Source organism: Cheilinus undulatus, linkage group 9 (genome assembly GCF_018320785.1).
Source record: "Cheilinus undulatus linkage group 9, ASM1832078v1, whole genome shotgun sequence".
Classification (NCBI taxonomy): Eukaryota; Metazoa; Chordata; class Actinopteri; order Labriformes; family Labridae; genus Cheilinus; species Cheilinus undulatus.
Window position 1 is genome coordinate 6,295,179 of NC_054873.1, and position 22,869 is coordinate 6,318,047.

A 22,869-nucleotide genomic window follows, 5' to 3' on the forward strand; every position below is an offset into this window, starting at 1 on the left:
TTTTGTTTTTTTTTCCAATTTAAAAAAAATTAGAAATTACCTCATTATCATGAAGGAGCAAAGTTGTTTTTGCAAGAACAGGAGACAAATCAGTTGAAATATTTAGAATAAAAATAACATTTACCCATTATTATGATGACTAAGGACTGCAGTACTTCTCAGACCTCCCCCACCCCATTTTTTCCCCAGACATCCGTCACAACCCACTGGAAACAGCTTTGCAACGCACTTTTGGGTCCCGACCCACCAGTTGAGAATCACTGCACTAAATCATGTATGGTGTAAAATGAACAATTAGCCCCAGTGGATTAAATGTTTAAATTGGGGATGCATGATATCTGATTGTTACCAATATGCTGATATTTCTATGCTCATTTTAGCCAATATGGATACATACATCCCTCTTTTTTTATTGTTGAAGGCACTAAGCGTCTCCTGTGAAGAGAGAGGCAGAGTTAAGTGGAGCTGAGAGAGGAGTCTGGTTGTTGTTTTGTGTTAGGGGCTTATTGAAAATGATCAGGGCTCACAGTGAGCCTCTTGAGTGTGTGGCTCCCCAGGCATCCACCTGAACCTGATGGAAAATGCATGTTTTATACTGCCGATATGTATGACCCACATATCAACTGATAACTATTTGATGATAATGTTGTGCATCCCAGCTAAATAAAAATAACTCTTTCAATCTCGAAACTAATATTTAAAATCACAATAATCAATAATGGTAGTGAAAGTTGTTCTTGTATTTCTGAATAAAACTATATTAAAACACCAACTGCAGATAAAAGAGGAGTCTGTATCTTCACCTTTGTAACCTTTGTTTAAGAATACTGTAGCCTGCTTCTGATGTTTTTAAAACGTGTTATATACAGTCAGTTATCTCTCTAGTTTTGTAATTAACCTTTAATTAAACTTTGTCAATTCTACAGAATGAAAACCCAGACACTCAAGGCATGTAGTTTCTTTGTGCATAGACTCTGACTGTAGATTTATGTGTTTGTGTTTCCCAGGACTCTCCTCTTAAAGCCGTGCAGATGTTGTGGGTCAACCTCATCATGGACACCTTTGCTTCACTGGCTCTCGCCACCGAGCCACCAACCGAGGCGCTGCTGTTTAGGAACCCCTACGGCCGCAAAAAGCCACTCATTTCCCGCACCATGATGAAGAACATCCTCGGACACGGCATCTACCAGCTGACTATTATCTTTACCCTGCTGTTTGTTGGTCAGTGAACACACCACAGATTTGCATCTTAAGACCTTTAGTTGTGTTTTAATTTATATGAGTAATAATGCAGAGGAGTCCTATCACAGATATTGTGTCTATGGGGATGTTATGGACAATAAACTATATATGAGTATAATTCCATACAGAGAATGAGCAGCAGGGGCACCTTTTTTTGCTGCACCATTTGGCTCCTACATATATAACTGAATTACTGAACCCTTATTCTAGCAGTTGCTGTCTCTCATCATCTGATCAGGACTTCTACGGTCCCTTGTTTAAATTTTAAATCCTGAGGTGATTGTGTATTTGCAGTGGCAGCCCCTGAACAGTCTTCCCCATAACATCAGGTCTGCCGAATCTGTAATTTCTTTTAAGAAGTTACTAAAAACTAATTTTTACAGATAAGCCTTTTTATCACTTCTACCTCCCTCTGTTTTTACTTGTGTTTGTGACTGAATATATGCTGGTTGAGTTATTTACTGTTATGTCCGTCTGCCCTTTCTGAGATTTGTGAAGCACTGTCTGTGTATTTTAAAAAGTGCCATATAAATAACATTTATTTTTATCATTTTTATTAGAAAAAGAAAAGCACCAGAAATATCTTTGTTTTATACAAGCTATCATTATTGTCCAGTTAAATTTATTTGTAAATTTAGAATTAAAATTGAATTTATTTGAAATTTAATGAAAAATTAGGAGCACCATATGATTTTCACTCCACGTCTGTGTTTTATTTTTACAATCCTGCTCACAGGTGAGAAGATATTTGACATTGACAGTGGCAGGAACGCCCCCCTCCATGCCCCGCCCTCAGAGCACTACACCATCGTGTTCAACACGTTCGTCCTGATGCAGATCTTCAACGAGCTTAACGCACGCAAGATTCATGGTGAGAGGAACGTCTTTGAGGGCGTCTTCAACAACCCAATCTTCTGCTCCATCGTCCTAGGAACCCTTATCGTACAGGTAATCTATGAGGGGTGATCACCACACCTGCAGTGTTTTACCCTACGATGTTATAAAACACTAACTGTGTGTCGTTTCTCTCCTGTAGTTCCTTATCGTACAGTTTGGAGGTAAACCATTCAGCTGTGTGAGCCTGAACCTTGAGCAGTGGCTGTGGTGTGTCTTCCTGGGCCTCGGCAGCCTCCTGTGGGGACAGGTGAGACACCTTTTACCTTTTAATAGCAGGTGTTAAAAGAGAGGTGATAAGCAACAAAAATTTTGAGACAGTCTCAAATGATAGACATTGTGATCACATAGTAAGTTCAAAAACAACTGCAACCATAATTTTCCTCCACAGCTGATCATTCATAGACAATAAGAACCTAGTTCCAACCCCTCAGGTGTTCTCAGGATCATTTCAGGTCACAGAGGTTTAATACTTGTTTCTGCTCCCCTCTCAGCTGGTGTCCAGTATTCCCACCAGCTGGCTGAAATTCCTGAAGACGGCAGGCCACGGCACTCAGCAAGAGGAGATCCCAGAAGATGAGCTGGAGGAGATGAAGGACCAGGATGCCATCGACCACGCTGAGATGGAGATGAGGAGGGGTCATGTGCTGTGGTGCCGTGGCCTCAACCGCATTCAGACACAGGTATGGTTCCTTCTCTGAAGGGAAACTCCAACTGGATCCTTGTTACAGTGACCAATGGGATTTTCAGTGAAAGATCCACTTGAAGATTTTTAAGAAGTGTCAGTCACTTTTTATGAATGAACAGTTAACCCAAGGGGATGGTTGTAGCCCAATAAGTATCGTTTATCTGAACTAGAGGATGGCTAACTGAACTACTGTCAGTTTTACTGTTCATCTTCTATCAGATCCTCTTTTTATGCTGAGCCATAATCAAAACAGACAGCAGGAAAAAGCAGCAGATTTAAAAAAAATATATCAGAACTCCTTCTTCAGACCCTGAGCTGACTGTTATTCTGCCCTCCTCCCTCAGATCCGTGTGGTGAACGCCTTCAGAGACAGCGTCTCTCCCTACGAGGGTCTTGAGACGCCCGAATCCCGCAGCTCCATCCACAACTTTATGACCACCCCAGAGTTCCGAATTGAGGACTCGGAGCCTCAGATACCCATGATCGATGAGGTCGAAGGTGAAGATGATGCTCCCACCAAACGTAACTCCATAGGCATCCCACCGCCACTGACCGGACTGTCCACACATCAGCAGCTCCCACCCAACCAGAACAACAATGCCATGGACCGCATTGTTCCGTTACATAAGGACGCGTCCAGGCCAGGTCTGATGCAGCCCAACTCAGCCACTCTGCCTCCTTGTCCGGGCAGCCCCCTGCACAGCCTGGAGACCTCACTCTGAACCCCCAGACCTGAGCACTTCCTGTGACTTTGGTCTGTTTATACTGCTTATCACATTGAGAGTTTTGGTTGTTCTGAGAGCTGAGGCGTGAAGACCAAAGATTTTCTTTTTTTTTTTTTTTTTCTTTTTTTCAAAAGACTTGTCTAATTGGTACTTTTGTGGAGTTTTTCTGCTGGTTTTTAGAATCCAGGGAGCAGAAATGTTCCTGATGTGTTTGTGTTTGTGCAGAGAGTGACAACTCGCACACATGGACTGATTTCTTTCTTTCTTTAATAGACATGGACTCTGCAGTTATTGTTTAGGAGAAGAGTGTTTGTGAGGTGATTGATCAATAACCAGTTTCAGGTCTGTAAATATTCATTTTGATGTTCAAATGTAGTCAAAGCGTGTCAGTTTGACCGCTGAGCCGACGGTGAAGAGTTCAGGTTAGTTTTGTACCGAGGTTTGACTCTTAGCATCTGTGACTGAATTATTTAGTCAGTCCACTTTATTCTTACAGAAACCTTTAGACAGAAGTGTGCTGTACCCTAAAATCCAGAGTACAAGACGTCCTTCCAGTACCTGTTTTCCATCTGAAAAGTTGGCTGGGTCCTCTATACCAGTCAAATGTGCTGAGACAAGCACAGCTGCCACTATCCCACGCTGCACGGTACCTAACGAGACTGAAAATCCACCCCTTTTACTGTGTACCTGTGTACAGCAAGCAGACACTACACTGCTCAGAACCGGACCAGACCCTCAGGGATTGGCACCATTTTTAACGGCTTTTCTCATGTTATGTCATAATCCTGCATTTGAAAAAAGGTGAGTATACTGTTTAGTAAATAAAGCTTTTAGAGGATTGGTTTTACGGGAAAAACTTCAAGGAGTGACAGGTGGATGGGGGCAGAGCGACAAAGACGTAAGCTGAGTCCGTCCCACAACCATGAAGGCAGGCTGAGAACTCTACTGCACTGTAGCTGGTAGATTCACTAACTCCAACAGATGATACTAGAAGCGACACAGCTGCCATATTATGGACTTTAAATCCGGAAATACGAATGAACACGCAGGAGGACTTTGAACATTATTTTCCCTCTGGGAGATTCTGAAAAACAGACTGTGGCTTATTTACTGGGGCAACTTGTATTCCAGATTTTATGGTAAATCTCTCATGTCTGATTTTATTCTAGTATTTTTGTAAAAAAAATGTCTTAGGCTGTTGTTGTTTCAAAGATGTTAAAACAAATATTATTAAAAGATTTTAAGAAATACGACTAACAGAGCAGACTGTTTGTGACACAAGATGGAAGCCTGGTGGACAACAAATACTTTCTTCTTTTTTGATTTGTAAAATAAACTTGTAAAGGAAAAAAGTAACTAACACTGTAAACAGTTTCACACTGTCTGGATTCTTCACTGTCCTGTCATGTTGATGTTTCACCTCCTTCATGATACATTAGACTAATTGACCAAATCAGAGGTCCTTCATGCTCAGGCTTCATCTAATTCATCACATCATACAGATCCACAGACAGCTGTCCAACCACACGACACAGACGGAAATCATTCACACAACAAAACTGAAGAAGTACGACGTTTTTAATGATCTGAGTATTCTATTCATTTCTTAGTCTGAGTTTGAAGGAGAAACACTGACAGTGTCTGGAAGGTCAAGTCACTGGTTAATCAGTATTCCTGTCTATCATCACACCATAAAGTCAAAAGAACACTCCAAGCAACTCAGAGAGAATGGGATTGATGCAAAAATATTTCCAAGGCGCCGAAGTTCAGTTAAATCCATCATCAAGAAATGGAAGTAATATGGCACATGCGTAAATCTGCCTAGATCAGGCCGTCCTCACAAACTGAACGACCATGCAAGAAGGAGACTAGTGAGAGAGGCCACCAAGACATCTATGACTACTCTGAAGGAGTTTCAAGCTTCAACAGCTGAGATGGGAGAGACTCTGCAGACAACAGCTGTTGACCGGGTTCTTCACCAGTCAAAGCTTTATGGGAGAGTGGCAAAGAGAAAGACGCTGTTGAAGAAAACTCAGATTCAATCTGGACTAGAGTTCACCAGAAGGCATGTGGGAGACTCCATGGTCATGTGCAAGAAAGCTCTTTGGTCTGACAAGACACTTTTTTTTTGGCTGACACCAAGCACTGCACATCACCACATACACCATCCTCACTGTGAAGCATGGTGTTGGCAGCATCATGCTGTGGGGGTGCTTCTTTGGCAGACAGCCCAGCTTGTAAAGATAGGGGGTAAAAGGAGGTCAAGGTCCAAGTCAGGCCTGTGTCATTCCCCAATCTCTTCTTTCTAATCAGTTTCCAATTCTATCCACTGTTGTTGTCCTGTCTTTGCATTAAAGGGATAAAAATTACAACAATGTACACTGAAGGTGGCAGAACAGCCATGCATAATTAAGAATAGTCATGTCCAGACAGCAAAACCATCCATGTTTCATATTTAACCTGAAAAAATAACCACTCTTATCAAAAGAAATATATATTTTAAAAGCATTTGTCCAGTAAAAAGCCTTCTTAAAACTGTAAAACCATTTTATTAAAATATTTAAATGCTTTAAAATTGCTAAAATGGGGTAATAATGGCAAAAAAAAAAAAATTGCAGAAAGTGTGGTGAAGTTGGATTTTAAAAGTAGCAGAAATGGGTTAGAAATGGCAAAAATTAGATAAAAATGGCAAAAAAAAAGGCAAAAATGGGTTTAAGTGGAAAAAATGGGCATAAATAGCGTTAAAAGGGAGATGAAATGTGTCTGAAATGGCTTTAAATTGGCAAAAATGGGTGGAAATTTGGTCAAAATTGGAGGAAAAAAAAAATATATACTGGCAAAAAAAGGGTTAACTGATTGGCAGAAATCGGTTAAACTACCAAAATTGTGCATATCAAATGGTGAAATGTGGTTAAAATGGGAAAAATTGGGTGTAAAAAGGGGTTTAACCCCTTAACGCCTGTTGTCGAAAGTTTGATACATACTTTTATGATACCTCTAGCTAATCAATATGCTCAGTAAATTACTCAAGAAACTTCTGAATACAATCTCATAAATGATAAAAATGCCCTCAAGTGGATTATCAGTTACCAAAAACACCTAATGAATAAAATGAAATACTAAAAATATAATTGTTAAATTTTATGGAAATTTGGATTTTTAAAAATTTCAGTAGAAAGTTAAATGAACATTTCAGTTCCAACAAATTAGAATTTTCTGGCTATTATTTGTGTTTTCAGTCTTTAATGGGTTAATAGTGGCAATAATGGGTCAACAGAGGCAACATTAAGCTTAAATGGCAAGAATTGGTTTAGAAGTGGCAAAAACAGTCAGGCAAAAGTGGTGGAAAGAGTTTAAAACTGACAAAAACGGGTGTTAAATGGCAAAAATGTGTTAAAATTGGTGGGGAAAAAATGATGAATGGATTAAAAAAAATGTGACAAAGTGGTGTAAAGTGGCAGCAGTGTAATTTAAAAATATTCTTAGTTTTTTATAAGGCATCTTGAGACCCCTCCTCAGTGTCTCACGACCCCCAAGGGGGTCTAGACCTCAAGTTTGAGAACCACTGCCCTAGGCAGTGCTTACTTGCCACATCCTCCCCTTACTCTGCCCCAAAGGTGTCCCCTTTGGGGTGCCTGGACCCCAGCTTGGGAGCCACTGATGTATGGCAATTATTTTTGTTGCCATGGTATAAATGAGAATCAGTTGTTTTTTGTCTAATAATAGGAATGCTCCTGAGCTAAATAAATCTAATTAAATGACAAATCCTCATTAGGAATAAATGTTTAAAATAGATTATCTCTTAGTCAATAAGCATATTACTGTTAGTAGTTCTTACTGTAAACAGTCTCTTTACTGAGGATTAGCCCTGGAGTCTTTTTCCTTTTGTGAATTATATATTTTCTACCCTAAATCTTATTTAAAAACATATCAATGTATCTCTAAAACTAAACATATTTCTAGCCCCACTGTCTAGAGACTGAAAGTTGCAAACAAACATAAATGCAAATATTTTATCTACCACTCCAGTTAACCAGCTTGTGTTTTTGTTAAACATGCCTTAATCTGGTCCGTTTCAATTCTTCATCGATAAGGAACCTCTGCACGATTATTTACTCCCATTAAACTAATAATTTTCATTTAGACACCTGTGCTTTACCTGTTCTGGTGTTTTGTTCCTTGCTGTGAGCTCCCCCTAGTGGAAAAATGGCGGCAACGTCTTCAGCTAAATCAAATGAAGCCAGAGTGCCTCTGTTCACACAGCATCCATCCCTTTAACATAAACTGAACAGAAATAAAAACTACTTTAATAAAACATAAATTTAAAACAAATGAAATACAAAGAGAAAAATATTCAAGGTAAAGGCGCTTTTTCAGTCAAGAATATATTAACAATCAGTCTGACTGAAAAGGGTACATGGAGTAGACAAGCAAAGGTAGTTAGTCCTTTCAATTTTATTTAGTTAAAGAGACGGAGCAATAAGAAAATTAGCCCTACATAAATTCTCCCACCTTCGCCTCGCTCACAACCTCACAACACATTGCTCAACAAGGAACTCGGGCATAAAAATATTTCTAAAAATCCATAAAACATCCAACCTGACACGCCAGATGGATTTGTTTCAAACATCAGTGAGAAAAAATGAAACGGGCCTGTCCATCTGCTTTGCAAAGTTATAAAACATCCGTGTCTGGTAGCTGGAAACCAACTTCTACTCCAAGGACTACAAACCCCACAACTCTGCTCAAACTTACGTCATCGTGTCCCAACCAATACCGGAGTTCGTCGGAGTCACGTGACCGTCAGCGCAGCAGATTTGAATTGTTTGCTGGTTGTGTTTTCGTGTCGCCGTTTGAATGCGGAGAAGAAAATAACAGTTGTGAGTTTTTAAGAGGAGCTTCAGGTTCGTAAATTAATCTAATTAAAAATTAAACTCCTAAATACGCAAAATTGCACCCATTATTTCTCATTTTAGTGCTCATGTCAGCAAACAGTTCAGTTACCACGAGCGACGTTAGCTGGTGGACTAATGCTAACGTCTGAGTTAGCACGAAGATTTGCAGTTAAATATTATGTTTTTATTTGCTCTCCTCTGTCTTTATGAATGTTTGTGTGAAATGTTTCATAGCTTTTTAAATGTCGGGGATTTATTTACTGCCGCAGGAGTTTTCTGATCAGTCTGAGTCCCACAGAAAAGCACCAACAGCGGGATGGACTGTCGAGCTAACAGCGGTAAGTCAGCAGTGACCCCCTTCATGTTCCTTTATTCACAGCTTTTATCATATTTATTAATTGTTTTATCATCTATGTCTCTGAACAGATCTGTTCTTTCTGCCTGATGAGAAGTTTGACTTTGACGTTTCTCTGTCACCAGCCAGGTATGTGTCGAAAAGTTTGATAATTCAACAAAACAATTGACTTAAAGCTTTACAGCCTCTGTTATACACTGGTCAAGAGTACCGAAGGTAAGTAGGTTGAAAAATAAAATCAAGAGTAGCATATTCATATTACATATGAATGAATCCATCAAATGTTACAAGAAAAGTCATGCACAGTCTGAATTGTACACATACACTATAATGCTAGAAGGATTCAGTCACCTGACTATCACACCAACAGGGACTGTGATGGCATTGTCTTCAAATTTGTGCATGTTATTTAAGAGTTGACCCCCTTTTGTAGCTCTAACGGCCTCCACTCTTCTTAAAAGGTTTTCCACAAGATTTTGGAGTGTTTCTGAGGGAATTTGTGTCCCTGAGGGCCTAACAGGGTCACCTTTTAAACCATAAACTATCAACCTTGTTTCACCATTAATTGAATATTTAAAAAAAAAAAAAAACTTTGCACTGATGATAAACGATTTTGACATTTAAAAAGTTAAAAAGATAACTTTAAAGGCCCACAATCTGAGAAAAGTCAATTTATTACTTCAAAAAGGTCAAAAGATGAATGTTAAAAATGTTTTAATGGCAAATACATTAGAAAGAAGTCAAAATCATGAGTTTATAATGTCAAAATTTGAAACAAAAGTGTAATTATGAAATTAAAAGTCAAAATATGATTCAAAATTTTAAATTGTGAGTCCAAAAGGTCAAACTATGGGGTTATGAAGTCAAAGTTTGGAGTTGAAAATATGAGATAAAATACAAAATAATTCATTAAAAAGGTCAAAATATGTATTAAAAATTAGAATTAGGAATCTTAAAGCTAAAATATTATATGAGAAATCAAAATTATGAGTTGAAATGCTCAAGGTATGAAATTAAAAGTCAAAGTCCAAAGTTTGAGTCCTAATTGTGAGATGCTTAATTGAAAATATAAAATTAAAACACAAATTAAATTGTTTTTTCCACATCCCTGACTTCTTACCTAAATATTTTTACTCCTAATTTTTTCCGATTTTGTGTCTTAACAAGTAAATTTTAAATCATCAAGGATATTTTTATACTTGAGGAAATCTGCAGACTTCATACTGATTGGCCAGTTATAACAGAAATATAAGATCATCTTTCAGCCAGATTAAACTGTTCCATGGGCCGGATAGGCCTCCAGGGCCCGAGTTTGACACCTGTGGACTAGAAGGCAACAGGGTATCTGCAGGGTCTTACAAAGTAGAAGTAAAAGTACTTGATAAATCAATTTAGCCAAAATCAAGGTTTTTAAAAAGTATTAACAAGTCTTAAATCCAAGATTTTCAGGTTTTAAATTTGGTTGTTTTTTAATGTAAGTTTAATCTAAAAAGCTTGTAGGCTTTAAAATACTTTAAATCAGAATTAAAAAGTATTAAGTATCCTGAAATGGTCTGTTATACCTTGCATTTTTTTTTGTGCTTAAACCCTTAATGTATGTTGTTCTGTGTTTGACCTTTAACTGCAGCAAAAAACTTATTCAAAGGTGTTAGTAGATTGTGGTACAACTTTTAGTTGGCTTAAGTAAAAATAAGACCCCCAAATGTCAGCTTCCTTATGGTTAGACTAGTTTAAAAAGACTACAAAAAAGCTCAGTTTGCGTACTATAATAATAATAAATTCTAGCGGTATTTTTCTTTCTTTGTCGGCTCATTTTTGTCTGTCAGCATAAAACACACAACTGTAAATGTATATATAGTCCTTGCTTTGTGCTCTGGGTCACAGTCATGTTGGAATAGAAAAGGGCCTTCCTCAAACTATTTCCACTTGAACTAACCTCAACCAGAAAATCATACGAAAATGAAACATTGGTGGGTTAAATTTGACCAAAGCCATAAAAATAACTCCTCTCTCTCTGCCTCGTAGTTCCAAAGGTGATGACGATGAAGACGAGGTGTTTATGGGTCCGCTCAGCCATAAGGAGAGGTGCATCTCTGTTAACGTGGTGTCTCAGCTTGAAGGTGGCAATGTAAGGGTGAGTTGGAGTCCGCTGACTGGAGATCAGCTGGAGGCGGTGTGTCAGGAAGCTCACAAACTGGCCGACCAGCTGCAGAGCAGCGAACTGAACCAACCACTCAGTGAGAACGGCGCACCCAGTGACGCCACAAACGGCAAGGAACAGTTCCTGCAGGATGCTGAAGCCAAACTGGGCATGCTCGCTCAGACCGCCAGCTCGCTCAGCCCCATCAAACGGCAGACCTTCTTAGTGCAGGACAGTCCCATGAAAGAGCTGCCACCTGCCGTACAGCGCCGCCTGCTGAGAGGAAGCAGCATTAAAACAGCTTCATCGACCAGCCCTGCAAACACATCTTCATCAAACCGCCCCTCCTCTGCCACTACACCATCCATCCGTCCCAACCGTGTTTCGGCCACCAACACAGCTTCATCCACTCGCCCCGCTGCCAGCACCAGACTTAGCACATCCAGCCCGGTGGTCGGGGTGAAAGTACCACCCAGGACAGGGTTGCGAGGGAAAGCTGCACTGGGCGTCGTGCTACCAAGCAAACTGGCAGGTCCAACAACTTCCTGTTCGACAAGCAAGAGCAAAGTGGAGAAAACCAGATTGCAACCACCGAGTAAAGCAGGAGAGAAGGTACCAGTTAGTGGAGCTCTGGTTTAAGTGTTTCTTTGGTGACTATTAGGATTGTCACAATACCAGAATTAAAGGAGTCAGAAAAATTGTAGCAGTCCAGTACTTTCAATATCACTAGTTTAATCTGTTTCTAAAGATAACCATATCCCACTGAGACCTGAGCTTTTTTAAAGCCGTTTTAGTTTTTCAAACATAAGTGGAGCATGATGAGTATAAAACAAGCCAGCTCTTTAAACAGGAAGTAGTTTTCACCAAAAATAAAGTAATAAATTACTATACAACACACAAAAATATTTATTTACTTGTGTAATTTGACTCAAGATAATTAGACATCTCCAAAACACTAAAACATCGCCCCAAAGTTTCCAAGACATTACCAAACTTTTCTCTAAAAAGTCTCAAACATGAAACATTGAAAATCCCATAAAAACAGAATTCCTAGAATATTTCCCAAATGTTTCACTCAAATTTTCTGGAAAAAAAATAACTAAAGAATTGAATAAAATGTTTTCAGTCCACATTTCATGAAAATTCTACAAAATTTTATGGCAAATTCCCCAAAGCAGATTCCACCCATAATTTCCAAACAATTTCCCAATACTATATGAATAAATTCTATCAAAATTACATGCAAATTTACAAGCAAATTTCCGTCAAAATTCAAACAAAAACTTCAAATCAAACTCTTCAAAATATGCTTACGTATTCCCAAAAATTTCCACGATAATTTGATCAAAATTCAAAGCAAATGCTAGCCAAAAAATCTCCCAAGAATTAAAAAAAAAATTGTCCAAAAATTCCTTGAAAGTTTTCAAACATATTCCTCCAAACATTAAAATAATCTAAAATTACCTTGAGAATTCAGGAAAATGTTGATATTACCCCCAACATTTTTCAAGTTAAATTCCCCAAATTAACACACGAGTACCTTAGTGTTCTGTTGAAAATCCCTCGAAAACTTTAAATCAGATTCTCCAAAAGACTCAAACATATCCCCCGAAATTTCCACAAAAAATTCCTTAAAATTCCCCTAAATATCAAGTAAATTCCACTGATAATTTACCAATAATTTACCAATAAATTCCCTAAAATTTACCTGAAAATTTAAGGAGAAACTCATGGGATATAACCCTAAAAACCTTCAAATCAAATTTCCATCACTGATTATTAGAAATTAATTCCCCATATTCACACAGAAGTACCCAACAGTTCCAGTGCAAATCCTGTGGAAACTTCAAAGCAAACTCTCCAATATATGCTTACAGGTCCCCAAAAAGTTTTCGTAAAAATTCCACATAATATCAAAGCAAATTCGACCCATAATTTCCAAACAATTTCACAAGAATTAACAAATAAATTCTCCCAAAAATCCACGAAATCTGTTTCCAAACAAATTCCCCAAACATCTAGACAAATTCCTTAAAATGCACAGAATTAATATGCGCTAACATCAAATATCTAACTAGGTTGTTTATTATTTGGGCGCCTCAACCTAAAGTGAAATACATCAGCTGTTTTTGGATGAACTGTGTGATTAATGCTCCTGACTGTCATGTGTTGTAAAAGCCAAACCATGGTCCATTTTCCTGTTGGTAGAAAGGTTGGATCTCCTCATTTTGGCATTAAGTACTCATTTATTTACTCTGTACTTGAGGCTTTTTTAACCATAGTAATACACTACAATACTTCCCCAAAATATACTTAAGGAAAGCAAAAGTATTTTTTAACAAGTACTGCCAAAAGTGAAACCACACAAAAAGGCTACTCAGTTACACCCCTGCATGTTTGTGATGAAACAAGGGAGAAAAGCTGTTAAAGAGGTTACTTGAAAAACCCTGCCCTTCCCAAACACTTTGTACGGGAGCTTTCCCAGATGAATGTGAAATAAATCCATGCAGCAGATGTATGAAACCGTCTATCTGGCGTGTCAGGTTAATGTTAATTGCCTCCATGCCAGGAAAACTGGTCAACTCCTTGGAGAAAGAAATCTTTATCCTTATTCCCCCCTCTCTCAGGCAGTGGGGAGTTGGAAGCGTAGTCCGTCTTCTCGTCCCTCCAGCAGGGCGGGGTCATGTGAGGATCTGCTTTCTGATTCGGCCAGCGTTGCTTCTGACATCAGTGACTCCTCTCTGAACTCCAGCCTGCTTGGAAAACGCACAATGGCTCCGCCCAGCAAGGTATGATGGTCCCTTTGGCTGAAATGTGATGGGTATGATCACACTGGTCATTATGGCATTCTAAGAAATACGTGGTCGTGTTTTTCTCTGTCAGAGTTTTACAAGGAATCTGTCAGCGGTGAAAGTCCCTCCCCTTCAGAGCAGGAGGGTGACCGAGAGAAAAAACACATCTTCATCCTCTTCATCTGTGTCCAGCTTCAACTCCAGTATGTCTCTGTCTCCTGGGAAAGGTAGGCCAAGTGGTAACCACACTCAAACATCTACTCATACTCAAACAGGGCATGGCTTTACTTGAAAATTATGACAGACAAATTTCTCTCTAATGCAAGTTTTTTTCAAAAGTGATGCTTTTGATTGTATCATTGAAATAGCTAAGATTGAAGCATTTTAAAATACAAAAGCAATGTAAAAAAAAAAACAAAAAACATCTTAACCCTTAGAGCCCAGCTGGATCACTGGCAATCCCAAGGATAGCACATGCGTGATTTACAATATCTGGGGACCCATAGGACAGATCTCTATGGAGTAAAGTCTGATCAGAAGCTTACATCTTGCTCTTGGCGTTTATATCCCTTCAAGAACATTTTTAATCCAGGCGCCAAATGCAGTGTTTATTCAGAGCTTTGGCACAACAAATCTACATTGCAATTACAAAATTCCATGATAATGTGACTATCATGTTTTCTTGGCGGTAGCAACCAATCAAGGCCAGCCAAAGATCAACAAGAGTCAAGATAGTTATCTGCCAGTTTGGATAGCTGAGAAAAAAAATAGTCCTTTATGGCCCAAATAATGAAAAGAGGATGTTTGCACTCCTTCAATGGGATTCATGCACATTTTACGCACTTGAATACCACATGCACGCAAAATGTGATTTTTTTGTTTGTTTGTATTTGTTGTTTTTTTTTTTTTTTTTAGGTTGTTTTTTTTTCATAGCTAGTTGCATGTGATAGTTTCTGTTTTTTAAAGCAAGTTTTTTTCTCCTGATTGGCGAGGCCTAAAGGAGCTAAATGCAGATGGGAAAAGGCTCGGTCACTGTTGATCTGGTGTGAATTGTATAAAATTCTGAGATCCAATTTATCTTGTGATCTTTTACTTGGTTTCTCTAGTCATGTAATTTTTTATACATCCATCAGACATTCTTGCAGCACACTTATTCTGATAGTCCTGGGAAAACAGATGTCTGTAACTTGATTGTTGCTTAGAAGGGCTGAGATTCTCCAGGCACTTTGGCATGAAAAATACAGGCAGGACAAAAATACCAAGAACTGGTTCCAAGGGTTAAGTGGTATTCGCACCAGACTATTATTAGTTGTGGACCTCTGATAATTTGTGAATTACCCCCTGTTGTCAGCGTTTAGTAGGGCTGAACAATTTCCGAAAATAATCTTATTGCGAGTTTTTTCCTCTAATATTGTAATTGCGATTTGATATACTGTTATTCCTTAATTTTCTTTTACTCCTAAACAAGGGCTGAACAATTCTTTAAAATATAAAAAAATAAGGTGCATGAAAAGCCTCACAGACCATAAAAAACACAACTACCACCTTAAATTACTGAGATTAGAATTACCTGTGGACTTTTGTGCTTTGAAATATGGTAGATAATTTGCACAGGAAGTTCTATTCCACACATGATCAAAAACACAGACGTCCTGTAGGATTATTACAAATTACCAGAGGTTCCAAGGTAATACCAATCCTGTGCGATTACGGCATTAAAGGCTAATGTGTCTCTCCTGGAAGTTTTCATCCAGTCACAACGTGCAGCCATTCAGCTGTTGTGTCTCCTCTCAGGTAAACAAAATTCTTCTTTGAACCGAAGTCTGAGTGGCTCCACCGCCCCCAGCAGCGTCACCAAACCAGCCAATCCCACCAGACCAAACCGCTCCAGTGTGTACGGTACGGCAGGGCAGGCGTCATCCAACACCAGCCGCCGCTCACTGTCCACCCAGGTACGGAGGCCCTCAGAGGTGGAACGGCCCAAAGCCACCAAGTCTACACCACTGAAGAGAGCTGAAGCCATGCCCCTTCAGATAACGCCCGCCAAGAGAGTTTCAGAAAGGGTCGCTTCGATCCCTGCCAACGCCTCTGGCCGGCTGCAGAGCGGACTGAAAACCAAATCCAAACCTGAGGCTCTGGTCCTACCAACACCCAGTGGGGGATGTAAAGGGGCTCCTCAAAAAGACGGTAAGAGGCGCTTGTCCTTGAGATCAGGGTCTGAAGCCTTTTTCTCATGAACTCCTGAAATACAAACTAGCCTTGAAATCTTCTCAGGCTGGCTTCTTATTTAATCCTAGCATGTCATATTCCTGTCTCTCATCTGACCGTCTTTGTTTACTTTGCAGATGTGTCAAAGGTGATGAAGCCGAAGAGGCCGATGTCGACCAGCAGTGTAGAAAGGTAAATTGTAAAGCCACATTTAACATACGCTTACCAACCACTTTATTAGGTACACCTTGTTTATGCAGGGTTGGACACTGTTTGTCTTCAGAGCTGAACTTAACTCATGGCATTGTTTCAAGGTGTTGGTATTCTCACATAAGGCCCTAAATGATGTTCACAGACTGCTTTAATCTTGATTAAATGAATTCAGTGTACAACTGAACTTTATATGTTATGATAGATGTTTTAAAAAAGAAAAACAAACGTGTCATGAATGTGTGAAAAAACACCCAAACACATCTAATCTCTAAAATCTGAAGTTTGGTTTTCTGATCATTTCTACTCACCTTTTTGATGACCTTTTAAAAAAACAAAAGCCTCTTCCTCTTCTGTAGTCTCCTTCAGAAACCCTCTGCTGGTCCTATGACGCCCTCTGCTGGCAGTGGGAGATCACTACAGATGAAGGCCAGGCGCCCCTCTGCCCTTCCCACCCCTGTGAAGCGCAGGACGTCTGCCATTCCTCCAGCCACACCCTCTAACCAGACCAGACTCTCCAGACCTTCAGCCACCTCTGAGTCTGGCCCCGCCCTCTGCTCCAGCTCAGCCAGGAGAGAGAAAAGCTGCAGGTGAAACACCTGAACCCTAACTTCTTTAATTTAGCTCAAATACATTGCATCCGGAAAGTATTCACAACGCTTCACGTTTTCCACATTTTGTTATGTTACAGCCTCATTCCAAAATGGAATAAATTCATTTTTTTTCCTCAAAATTCTAGACACAACACCCCATAATGACAATGTGAAAAAAGTTTTTTTGAAATAAAAAAACTAAGACATCACATGTACATAAGTATTCACAGCCTTTGCCATGAATCTCAAAATTGAGCTCAGGTGCATCCTTTTTCCACTGATCATCCCTGAGATGTTCCTACAGCTTAACTGGAGTCCAAAATTCAGTTGATTGGACATAATTTGTAGAGGCACATACCTGTCTATATAAGGTCCCACAGGTGACGGTGCATGTCAGGGCACAAACCAAGCATGAAGTCAAAGGAATTGTATGTAGACCTCCGACAGGATTGTCTCGAGGCACAAATCTGGGGAAGGGTACAGAAAAATTTCTGCTGCTTTGAAGGTCCCAATGAGCACAGTGGCCTCCATCATCCATAAATGGAAAAGTTCAGAACCACCAGGACTCTTCGCAGAGCTGGCTGCCCGTCTAAACTGAGCGATCAGGGGAGAAGGGCCTTAGTCAGGAAGGTGACCAAGAACCTGATGGTCACTCTGTCAGAGCTCCACCGGTCCTCTGTGGAGAGAGGAGAACCTTCCAGAAGGTCAACCATCTCTGCAGCAATCCACCAATCAGGCCTGTATGGTAAAGTGGCCAGACGGAAGCCACTCCTTAGTAAAAGGCACATGACAGCCCTCCTGGAGTTTGCCAAAAGGCACCTGAAGGACTCTCAGACCATGAGAAACAAGATTCTCTGGTCTGATGAGACAAAGATTGAATTCTTTAGTGTGAATGCCAGGCATCATGTTTGGAGGAAACCAGACACTGCTCATCACCTGGCCAATACCATCCCTACAGTGAAGCATGGTGGTGGCAGCATCATGCTGTGGGGATGTTTTTCCAGCGGCAGGAACTGGGAGACTAGTCAGGATTGAGGGAAAGATGAATGCAGCAATGTACAGAGACATCCTGGATGAAAACCTGCTCCAGAGTGCTTTTGACCTCAGACTGGGGTGACGGTTCATCTTTTAGCAGGAAAACGACCCTAAGCACACAGCCAAGATATCAAAGGAGTGGCTTCAGGACAACTCTGTGAATGTCCTTGAGTGGCCCAGCCAGAGCCCAGACTTGAATCCGATCGAACATCCCCCCATCCAACCTGATGGAGCTTGAGAGGTGCTGCAAAGAGGAATGGGTGAAACTGCCCAAAGACAGGTGTGCCAAGCTTGTGGTATCATACTCAAAAAGACCTGAGGCTGTAATTGCTGCCAAAGGTGCATCAACACAGTACTGAGCAAAGGCTGTGAATACTTATGTGCATGTTATGTCTTAGTTTTTTATTTTTAATAAATTTGCAAGAATTTCAAAAAAACTTTTTTCACATTGTTATTATGGGGTGTTGTGTGTAGAATTTTGAAGGAAAAAATGAATTTATTCCATTCTGGAATGAGGCTGTAACATAACAAAATGTGGAAAAATTGAAACGTTGTGAATACTTTCCGGATGCACTGTAAATATAATAACGCACACATCAGCATGGATGATGCAGATTGAATATGAGGAATGTAACTATCTGATTTATTACTGTGCTGTTGTTTTTATGTGTAGTCCCGACCCAGCAGACGCTCAGGAGGCGGAGCTAAATCCCCCTGATGTCCAGCCTTTCTGCCTTGAGGAGGAGGAGTCAACTGTTGTTCCACCTCCCAGTCCTCCAAACATTGACCAATCAGAGAGCACAGAGTCTGAACCAGAGCCAACTAAACCCGAACCAGAACCCAGCAGCAACCTGATCGAATTGGAGTCTGCAGAGGAGAGCAACACAAAGACACAAGAGGTCAGAGAAGAAACAGAAACACAGCCAGGATGTGTTCAACCCACACAGAAACCTACAGCTGATAACTTTATTTAAAACTCATCTGTGTGCAGACATTTGCATAATTCAGGGTGTGGCTGGGCTTAAAAACAACAAACCCGGAGCACCATATAGTGCTGCTGCTTTAAAATAACAGGGCTTATATAGAGAGTGCTCATGATTTGGTAAAGCATCCATCCCACCCGGTAAATGATATTCTGAGATTATAATAAGCCTCTACATACCTACACCTTTTGTAATCCTCTCTCCAGGTTCTTCTGTTGGATCTTCCTGCTCCGGTTCTGCAGCCTCCAGAGAAACTGCTCATCGATCTGACCAACACCCCCGACCTGATCCGGACCAGCAACAAGGCCTGCACCACCACTCAGGTAGCTGGCTTTTTTAACCAGTATATCCATAAACCTAGAGGACTTATTTAAAATATTTAAGTGTGTGTGTTCTTCCCTAATACGTTAAAAAGTTTGACAGGTTTGCATGTTTACTTGAGGCTGATATTTTTGCCATCAATGCTGATGATATGCCCCGCCCCCATTAAGCAAACCCAGTAAGCTGAAAGCTAACAGTGGCTCACCCACTGGTGCCACTGGTCAGCCTGTGCTGTCAGTTAAGGGTAGTAAAATCTGGAAGATTAAAATGCCTGTAATTCAAGAATTCCCCACCTTATGCATGTTCATGCTGCACCCAACCACCATGCATTGCACTTTATAGTTGTATTATTCTGTTTTGTTGCAATGCATGCTTACATGTACACTATATGGACAAAATAATTTGGCTACCTGCCCATAAATAAATGTACTTTAATATGGAGTTGGTCACCTTTTGCAGCTAAAACAGCCTCCACACCTCTTGGAAGGCTTTCCACAAGATTTTGGAGTGTTTCTGTGGGAATTTGTGCCCCTTAATTCTGTAGAATGAAATCAGTCACTGGTGTGGGACGAGAAGGCCTGGCTCACAATCTCACTTCCACATTGGGTATTTGAACACTGTAACTATTATTGCTCTGTTTCTTTGTGTTTCCTGCGAAGTTACTACGGATGTAAATGATCAGTTATGCTAACTCCGTTATGCTACATTTATCTTTCATGCTCATGTTCATTAATTTGCTCCTTTCTTGCTTTGTTTCAGCAGCTGATTGATCTGAGCTCTCCACTCATAAAGTGGAGTCCAGAAGATAAAAGAGAGAACGTCGCCCCGCTCATCAACCTGTCCTTCTGAGGAACTGAACCAGGGTTCCTGGACTCAGCAGGTTCCTGTTTTCAGAAACTGTAAAAACGAATCAAGTAAAGTCAACAACAGAGTTTTAATCAGTTAAGTCTTTACTCAGAGTATGATGTGTTTTAAATGAAAATATGGAAAGGCTCCTGAAGTCTTTCTGCACCTGATTGTACTTTTATTTGTGTCCGTCTTGCTGCTCTTATTGATGTCTGAATAAATGTTAATGTCACTGCCAGTCAGGATTTTTTGTGTTTGTTCACCAACATGCTGCAAATCAATGTTGTCCTGATACTAAAACTAGCACAAAAACTACTGAAATTAGTGTTTGGTAGATTATTTAATTGTTGTAACAATGCTGCTTGGTAATACATTTTATATCATTGAAAGCCTGTTTATTGACCTTTTAAATGGTCCTACATTTGTAAAGAACACTCATTTGTGGGATGAGCAGCAGAGCTGAGTATGTAGGTTGTACCCATGAAAAATTAGCCAATTCTTCCCTGCCAATGCCTCTTGTTTTGTGTTTGGATGATTGAAGTCAGGAGAAACAAGACATATTGGCAATTTAACATTTTATTCATTGAAAAAACATGAGCCTCAGTAGCGTGTGGAAAAACCATACACAGACACAACAGCCTGGCACCGCCTCCTCATGCTGGTCACACTGCTGTGTAATGGCATTCATATGAATGCCATTACACAGCAGTGTGACCAGCATGACCAATTGTTTTAAAATTCTGTTTTATTATGAGTTTTTCTTTATTTTTGTTGTGTTTATGTTAAAGGGATGAATTCTTAATAAACAGGGGTGCTGTCACTGGGTTCAGCTTCATATTTAGCACAGAACTCTGCCACCATTTCTCCACTGGGGGGAGCTCACAGGAAGGAGAAACACCAGCACAGGTGTCCAAGGAGGCTGGTTAGCTGGACTGCTAGATAAAATATTTGCATTTATGCTTTATTGCCACTGTCAGTCACTTTAGGGTAGGGCTGGAAATATGTAGAGTTGTTAAGATGTAGGATCAGAAAACAATTTTTAAAAGAAAGCAGACTCCAGACCTAAAGCCCATTACATACAGTTTACAGTATGAACAATTAACAGTAAAATGCCTATTGACTTAGAGATCATTTACTCTTAATAGGGAATTATAATTTGATTTATTTATTGGAGGAGCACTTCTATTATTTAAAAAAATATTACTGATACTTGTTTGATGCCATGGCAACAAAAAAAAACATCCTCCCCTCGACCAGGGATTGGCAACTTTGGCTTGCTTCAAATTGTTGGATATTCTCATTTGAACCATTGTGACTACATGTAATTCAATGAAAGGAGGAGTATGTTGTCTTCATAATCATTTTTTAGACCATTTGTGCTTTTCAGTTTTATGCTTCCACTCTCAGAACATCCAAGACTCTCAATGTAACAAACAGTATCAGGTCACAGGCTTCAGAGCGACCTCTCCTGGCCTTACAGGGGGTTGCCTGTAAGAGTGGCTGCATCAGACTGACCTGGACAGGACCTCATTGGTCACGGGTATCTTTAGGTCCCCGATGCAGTACTCAGGAGAGGTGAAAAAGTTTTGGATGGAGCTGCGGGTTTTCTTTAGACCCTCATAGGGAAAAATGCGGTCACTGAAGGCATTCACTACATGAATCTGAGCGAGGAAAGCAGAATAACAGTCAGCTAAGATATTTTTTTAAACCTGCTGCTTTTTCTTGTGTCTGTTTTCATTAGGAATCAACATAAAAACAGGATATTCATCCAAGTGTGTAGGGCTCCATGTTCATGAGCCTTCTCATTTTATAAAGACAATTTTTAATCAATCTTATTAAAATAGACAGGAATGATTCTAATGGAACAGCTATTGCAGATACTTTTATTTCAATATGCTCATGGATCTTCAACATTGTTTTTGTAGTTTAAAAAAATAATTATTTTGCATTTTTTCCTTTAATTTGAACAGGACAGCTCCATCATCTTAATATTGTATCTGTAAATTTTGAAGAATTTACAAAGAAACTTTAGGGGGAATTTGCTTGAAATGTTTAAGAATTTACATGGAATTTGGGAAAATCTTTTATTGGAGTGTTCAGGCTTTATAATAAAGTTTTACTGAAACAGTCAAAGAATATTTGAAGAAATTTTGCATAACTTTTTATGGAAAACTTCGAAAATATGTGAAAAAATTTGGGAATTTTGTGGATTTTGGAATGAGAATTTAAAAGAAATCCAGAAACTAGTGGAAAGTGTGTTTATTCTTAGTCATTACAAGTCCTTGTGGTTCATCATAAAAAAAATTTTTAAAAATTGAAAATGACTCCACCACCCTTCACTCAATGACTGACACCCCCAACAACTGGCAAACATCTGTATTTTCTGCAGAAACAGGACAGTCAGGGGATTTTTCAGACATCTGTAGCACCAGTGCTATGGGCAAAAAAAGTTAACATACAGCCCTGAGATCACATTATCTTTTGGCACTGATCTCCATGGCAACAGCGCTTTAGAGTAAACAACACATAGCTCAGTGTCAGAGTGAGGGTATCTGTGTGTGTGAGCTTGCTGATCCTTGCTCAGTAATGAGGTTATTAGTGGACGGGCCAGGCAGCAGCAGCAGGCAGGAGAAGAAAGCAGCTGCCGAGCTCAAGGCCGATAATCTGCTTGCTCCTAATCACCATCAACAGAGTCAGGAGCACCTGCTACTGCTGCCCAGACCATGGGGACACACACTCCGCCATGTGGGACCACAAGCAGCGAGGAGGACCCACCAAGGACCAGGAAGGATGGGTTAATACAGTGGAAACCAGGAATGTGACTGTCCACCTTAGAGCCATGATCTCCTGCAGCACTTTGACCAATCTGATCAAAACCTCCTCTCCTGCACAGCCTATCCAGGCATGGCTGCAGGAGATCGCCTCCCGTGAGGTTCTGCATC

The 22,869-nt window shown here is 40.0% G+C and overlaps 2 protein-coding genes across 4 annotated transcripts in view; both read left to right on the top strand.

Moving 5' to 3' along the window:
• Positions 1-3,546, top strand: part of LOC121515159 (plasma membrane calcium-transporting ATPase 1-like) — a 41,745-nt gene extending 38,199 nt beyond the window's left edge. For both annotated transcript variants that reach the window (XM_041795787.1, XM_041795788.1), the window contains exons 16-20: positions 1,008-1,221; positions 1,979-2,190; positions 2,279-2,386; positions 2,631-2,819; positions 3,169-3,546. In XM_041795787.1, coding sequence (XP_041651721.1) covers positions 1,008-1,221; positions 1,979-2,190; positions 2,279-2,386; positions 2,631-2,819; positions 3,169-3,546 — 1,101 coding nt within the window. The remainder of the gene's footprint in view (positions 1-1,007; positions 1,222-1,978; positions 2,191-2,278; positions 2,387-2,630; positions 2,820-3,168) is intronic.
• Positions 3,547-8,342: 4,796 nt separating this feature from the next.
• gtse1 (G-2 and S-phase expressed 1) lies at positions 8,343-20,165 on the top strand. Of its 2 annotated transcripts, none has more exons than XM_041795789.1 (12): positions 8,343-8,453; positions 8,714-8,782; positions 8,871-8,928; positions 10,825-11,551; positions 13,567-13,728; positions 13,823-13,958; positions 15,526-15,918; positions 16,077-16,131; positions 16,509-16,739; positions 18,451-18,676; positions 18,967-19,083; positions 19,841-20,165. In XM_041795789.1, the coding sequence occupies exons 2-12, from the start codon at positions 8,761-8,763 to the stop codon at positions 19,928-19,930; spliced, it is 2,217 nt and encodes a 738-aa protein (XP_041651723.1). In that variant the 5' UTR covers positions 8,343-8,453; positions 8,714-8,760; the 3' UTR covers positions 19,931-20,165. The 2 variants fall into 2 exon arrangements, with proteins under 2 accessions (XP_041651723.1, XP_041651724.1); XM_041795790.1 differs by having other exon boundaries at positions 19,844-20,165.
• Positions 20,166-22,869: the final 2,704 nt, after the last annotated feature.

Excerpts from the sequence above, each read along its gene's own strand:
- gtse1 (XM_041795789.1), top strand. The coding sequence starts at position 8,761 with ATGGACTGTCGAGCTAACAGCG. Across the intron at positions 8,929-10,824 it reads GTTTCTCTGTCACCAGCCAG|TTCCAAAGGTGATGACGATG; the intron begins GTATGTGTCGAA and ends TCTGCCTCGTAG. Across the intron at positions 16,132-16,508 it reads TCGACCAGCAGTGTAGAAAG|TCTCCTTCAGAAACCCTCTG; the intron begins GTAAATTGTAAA and ends CCTCTTCTGTAG.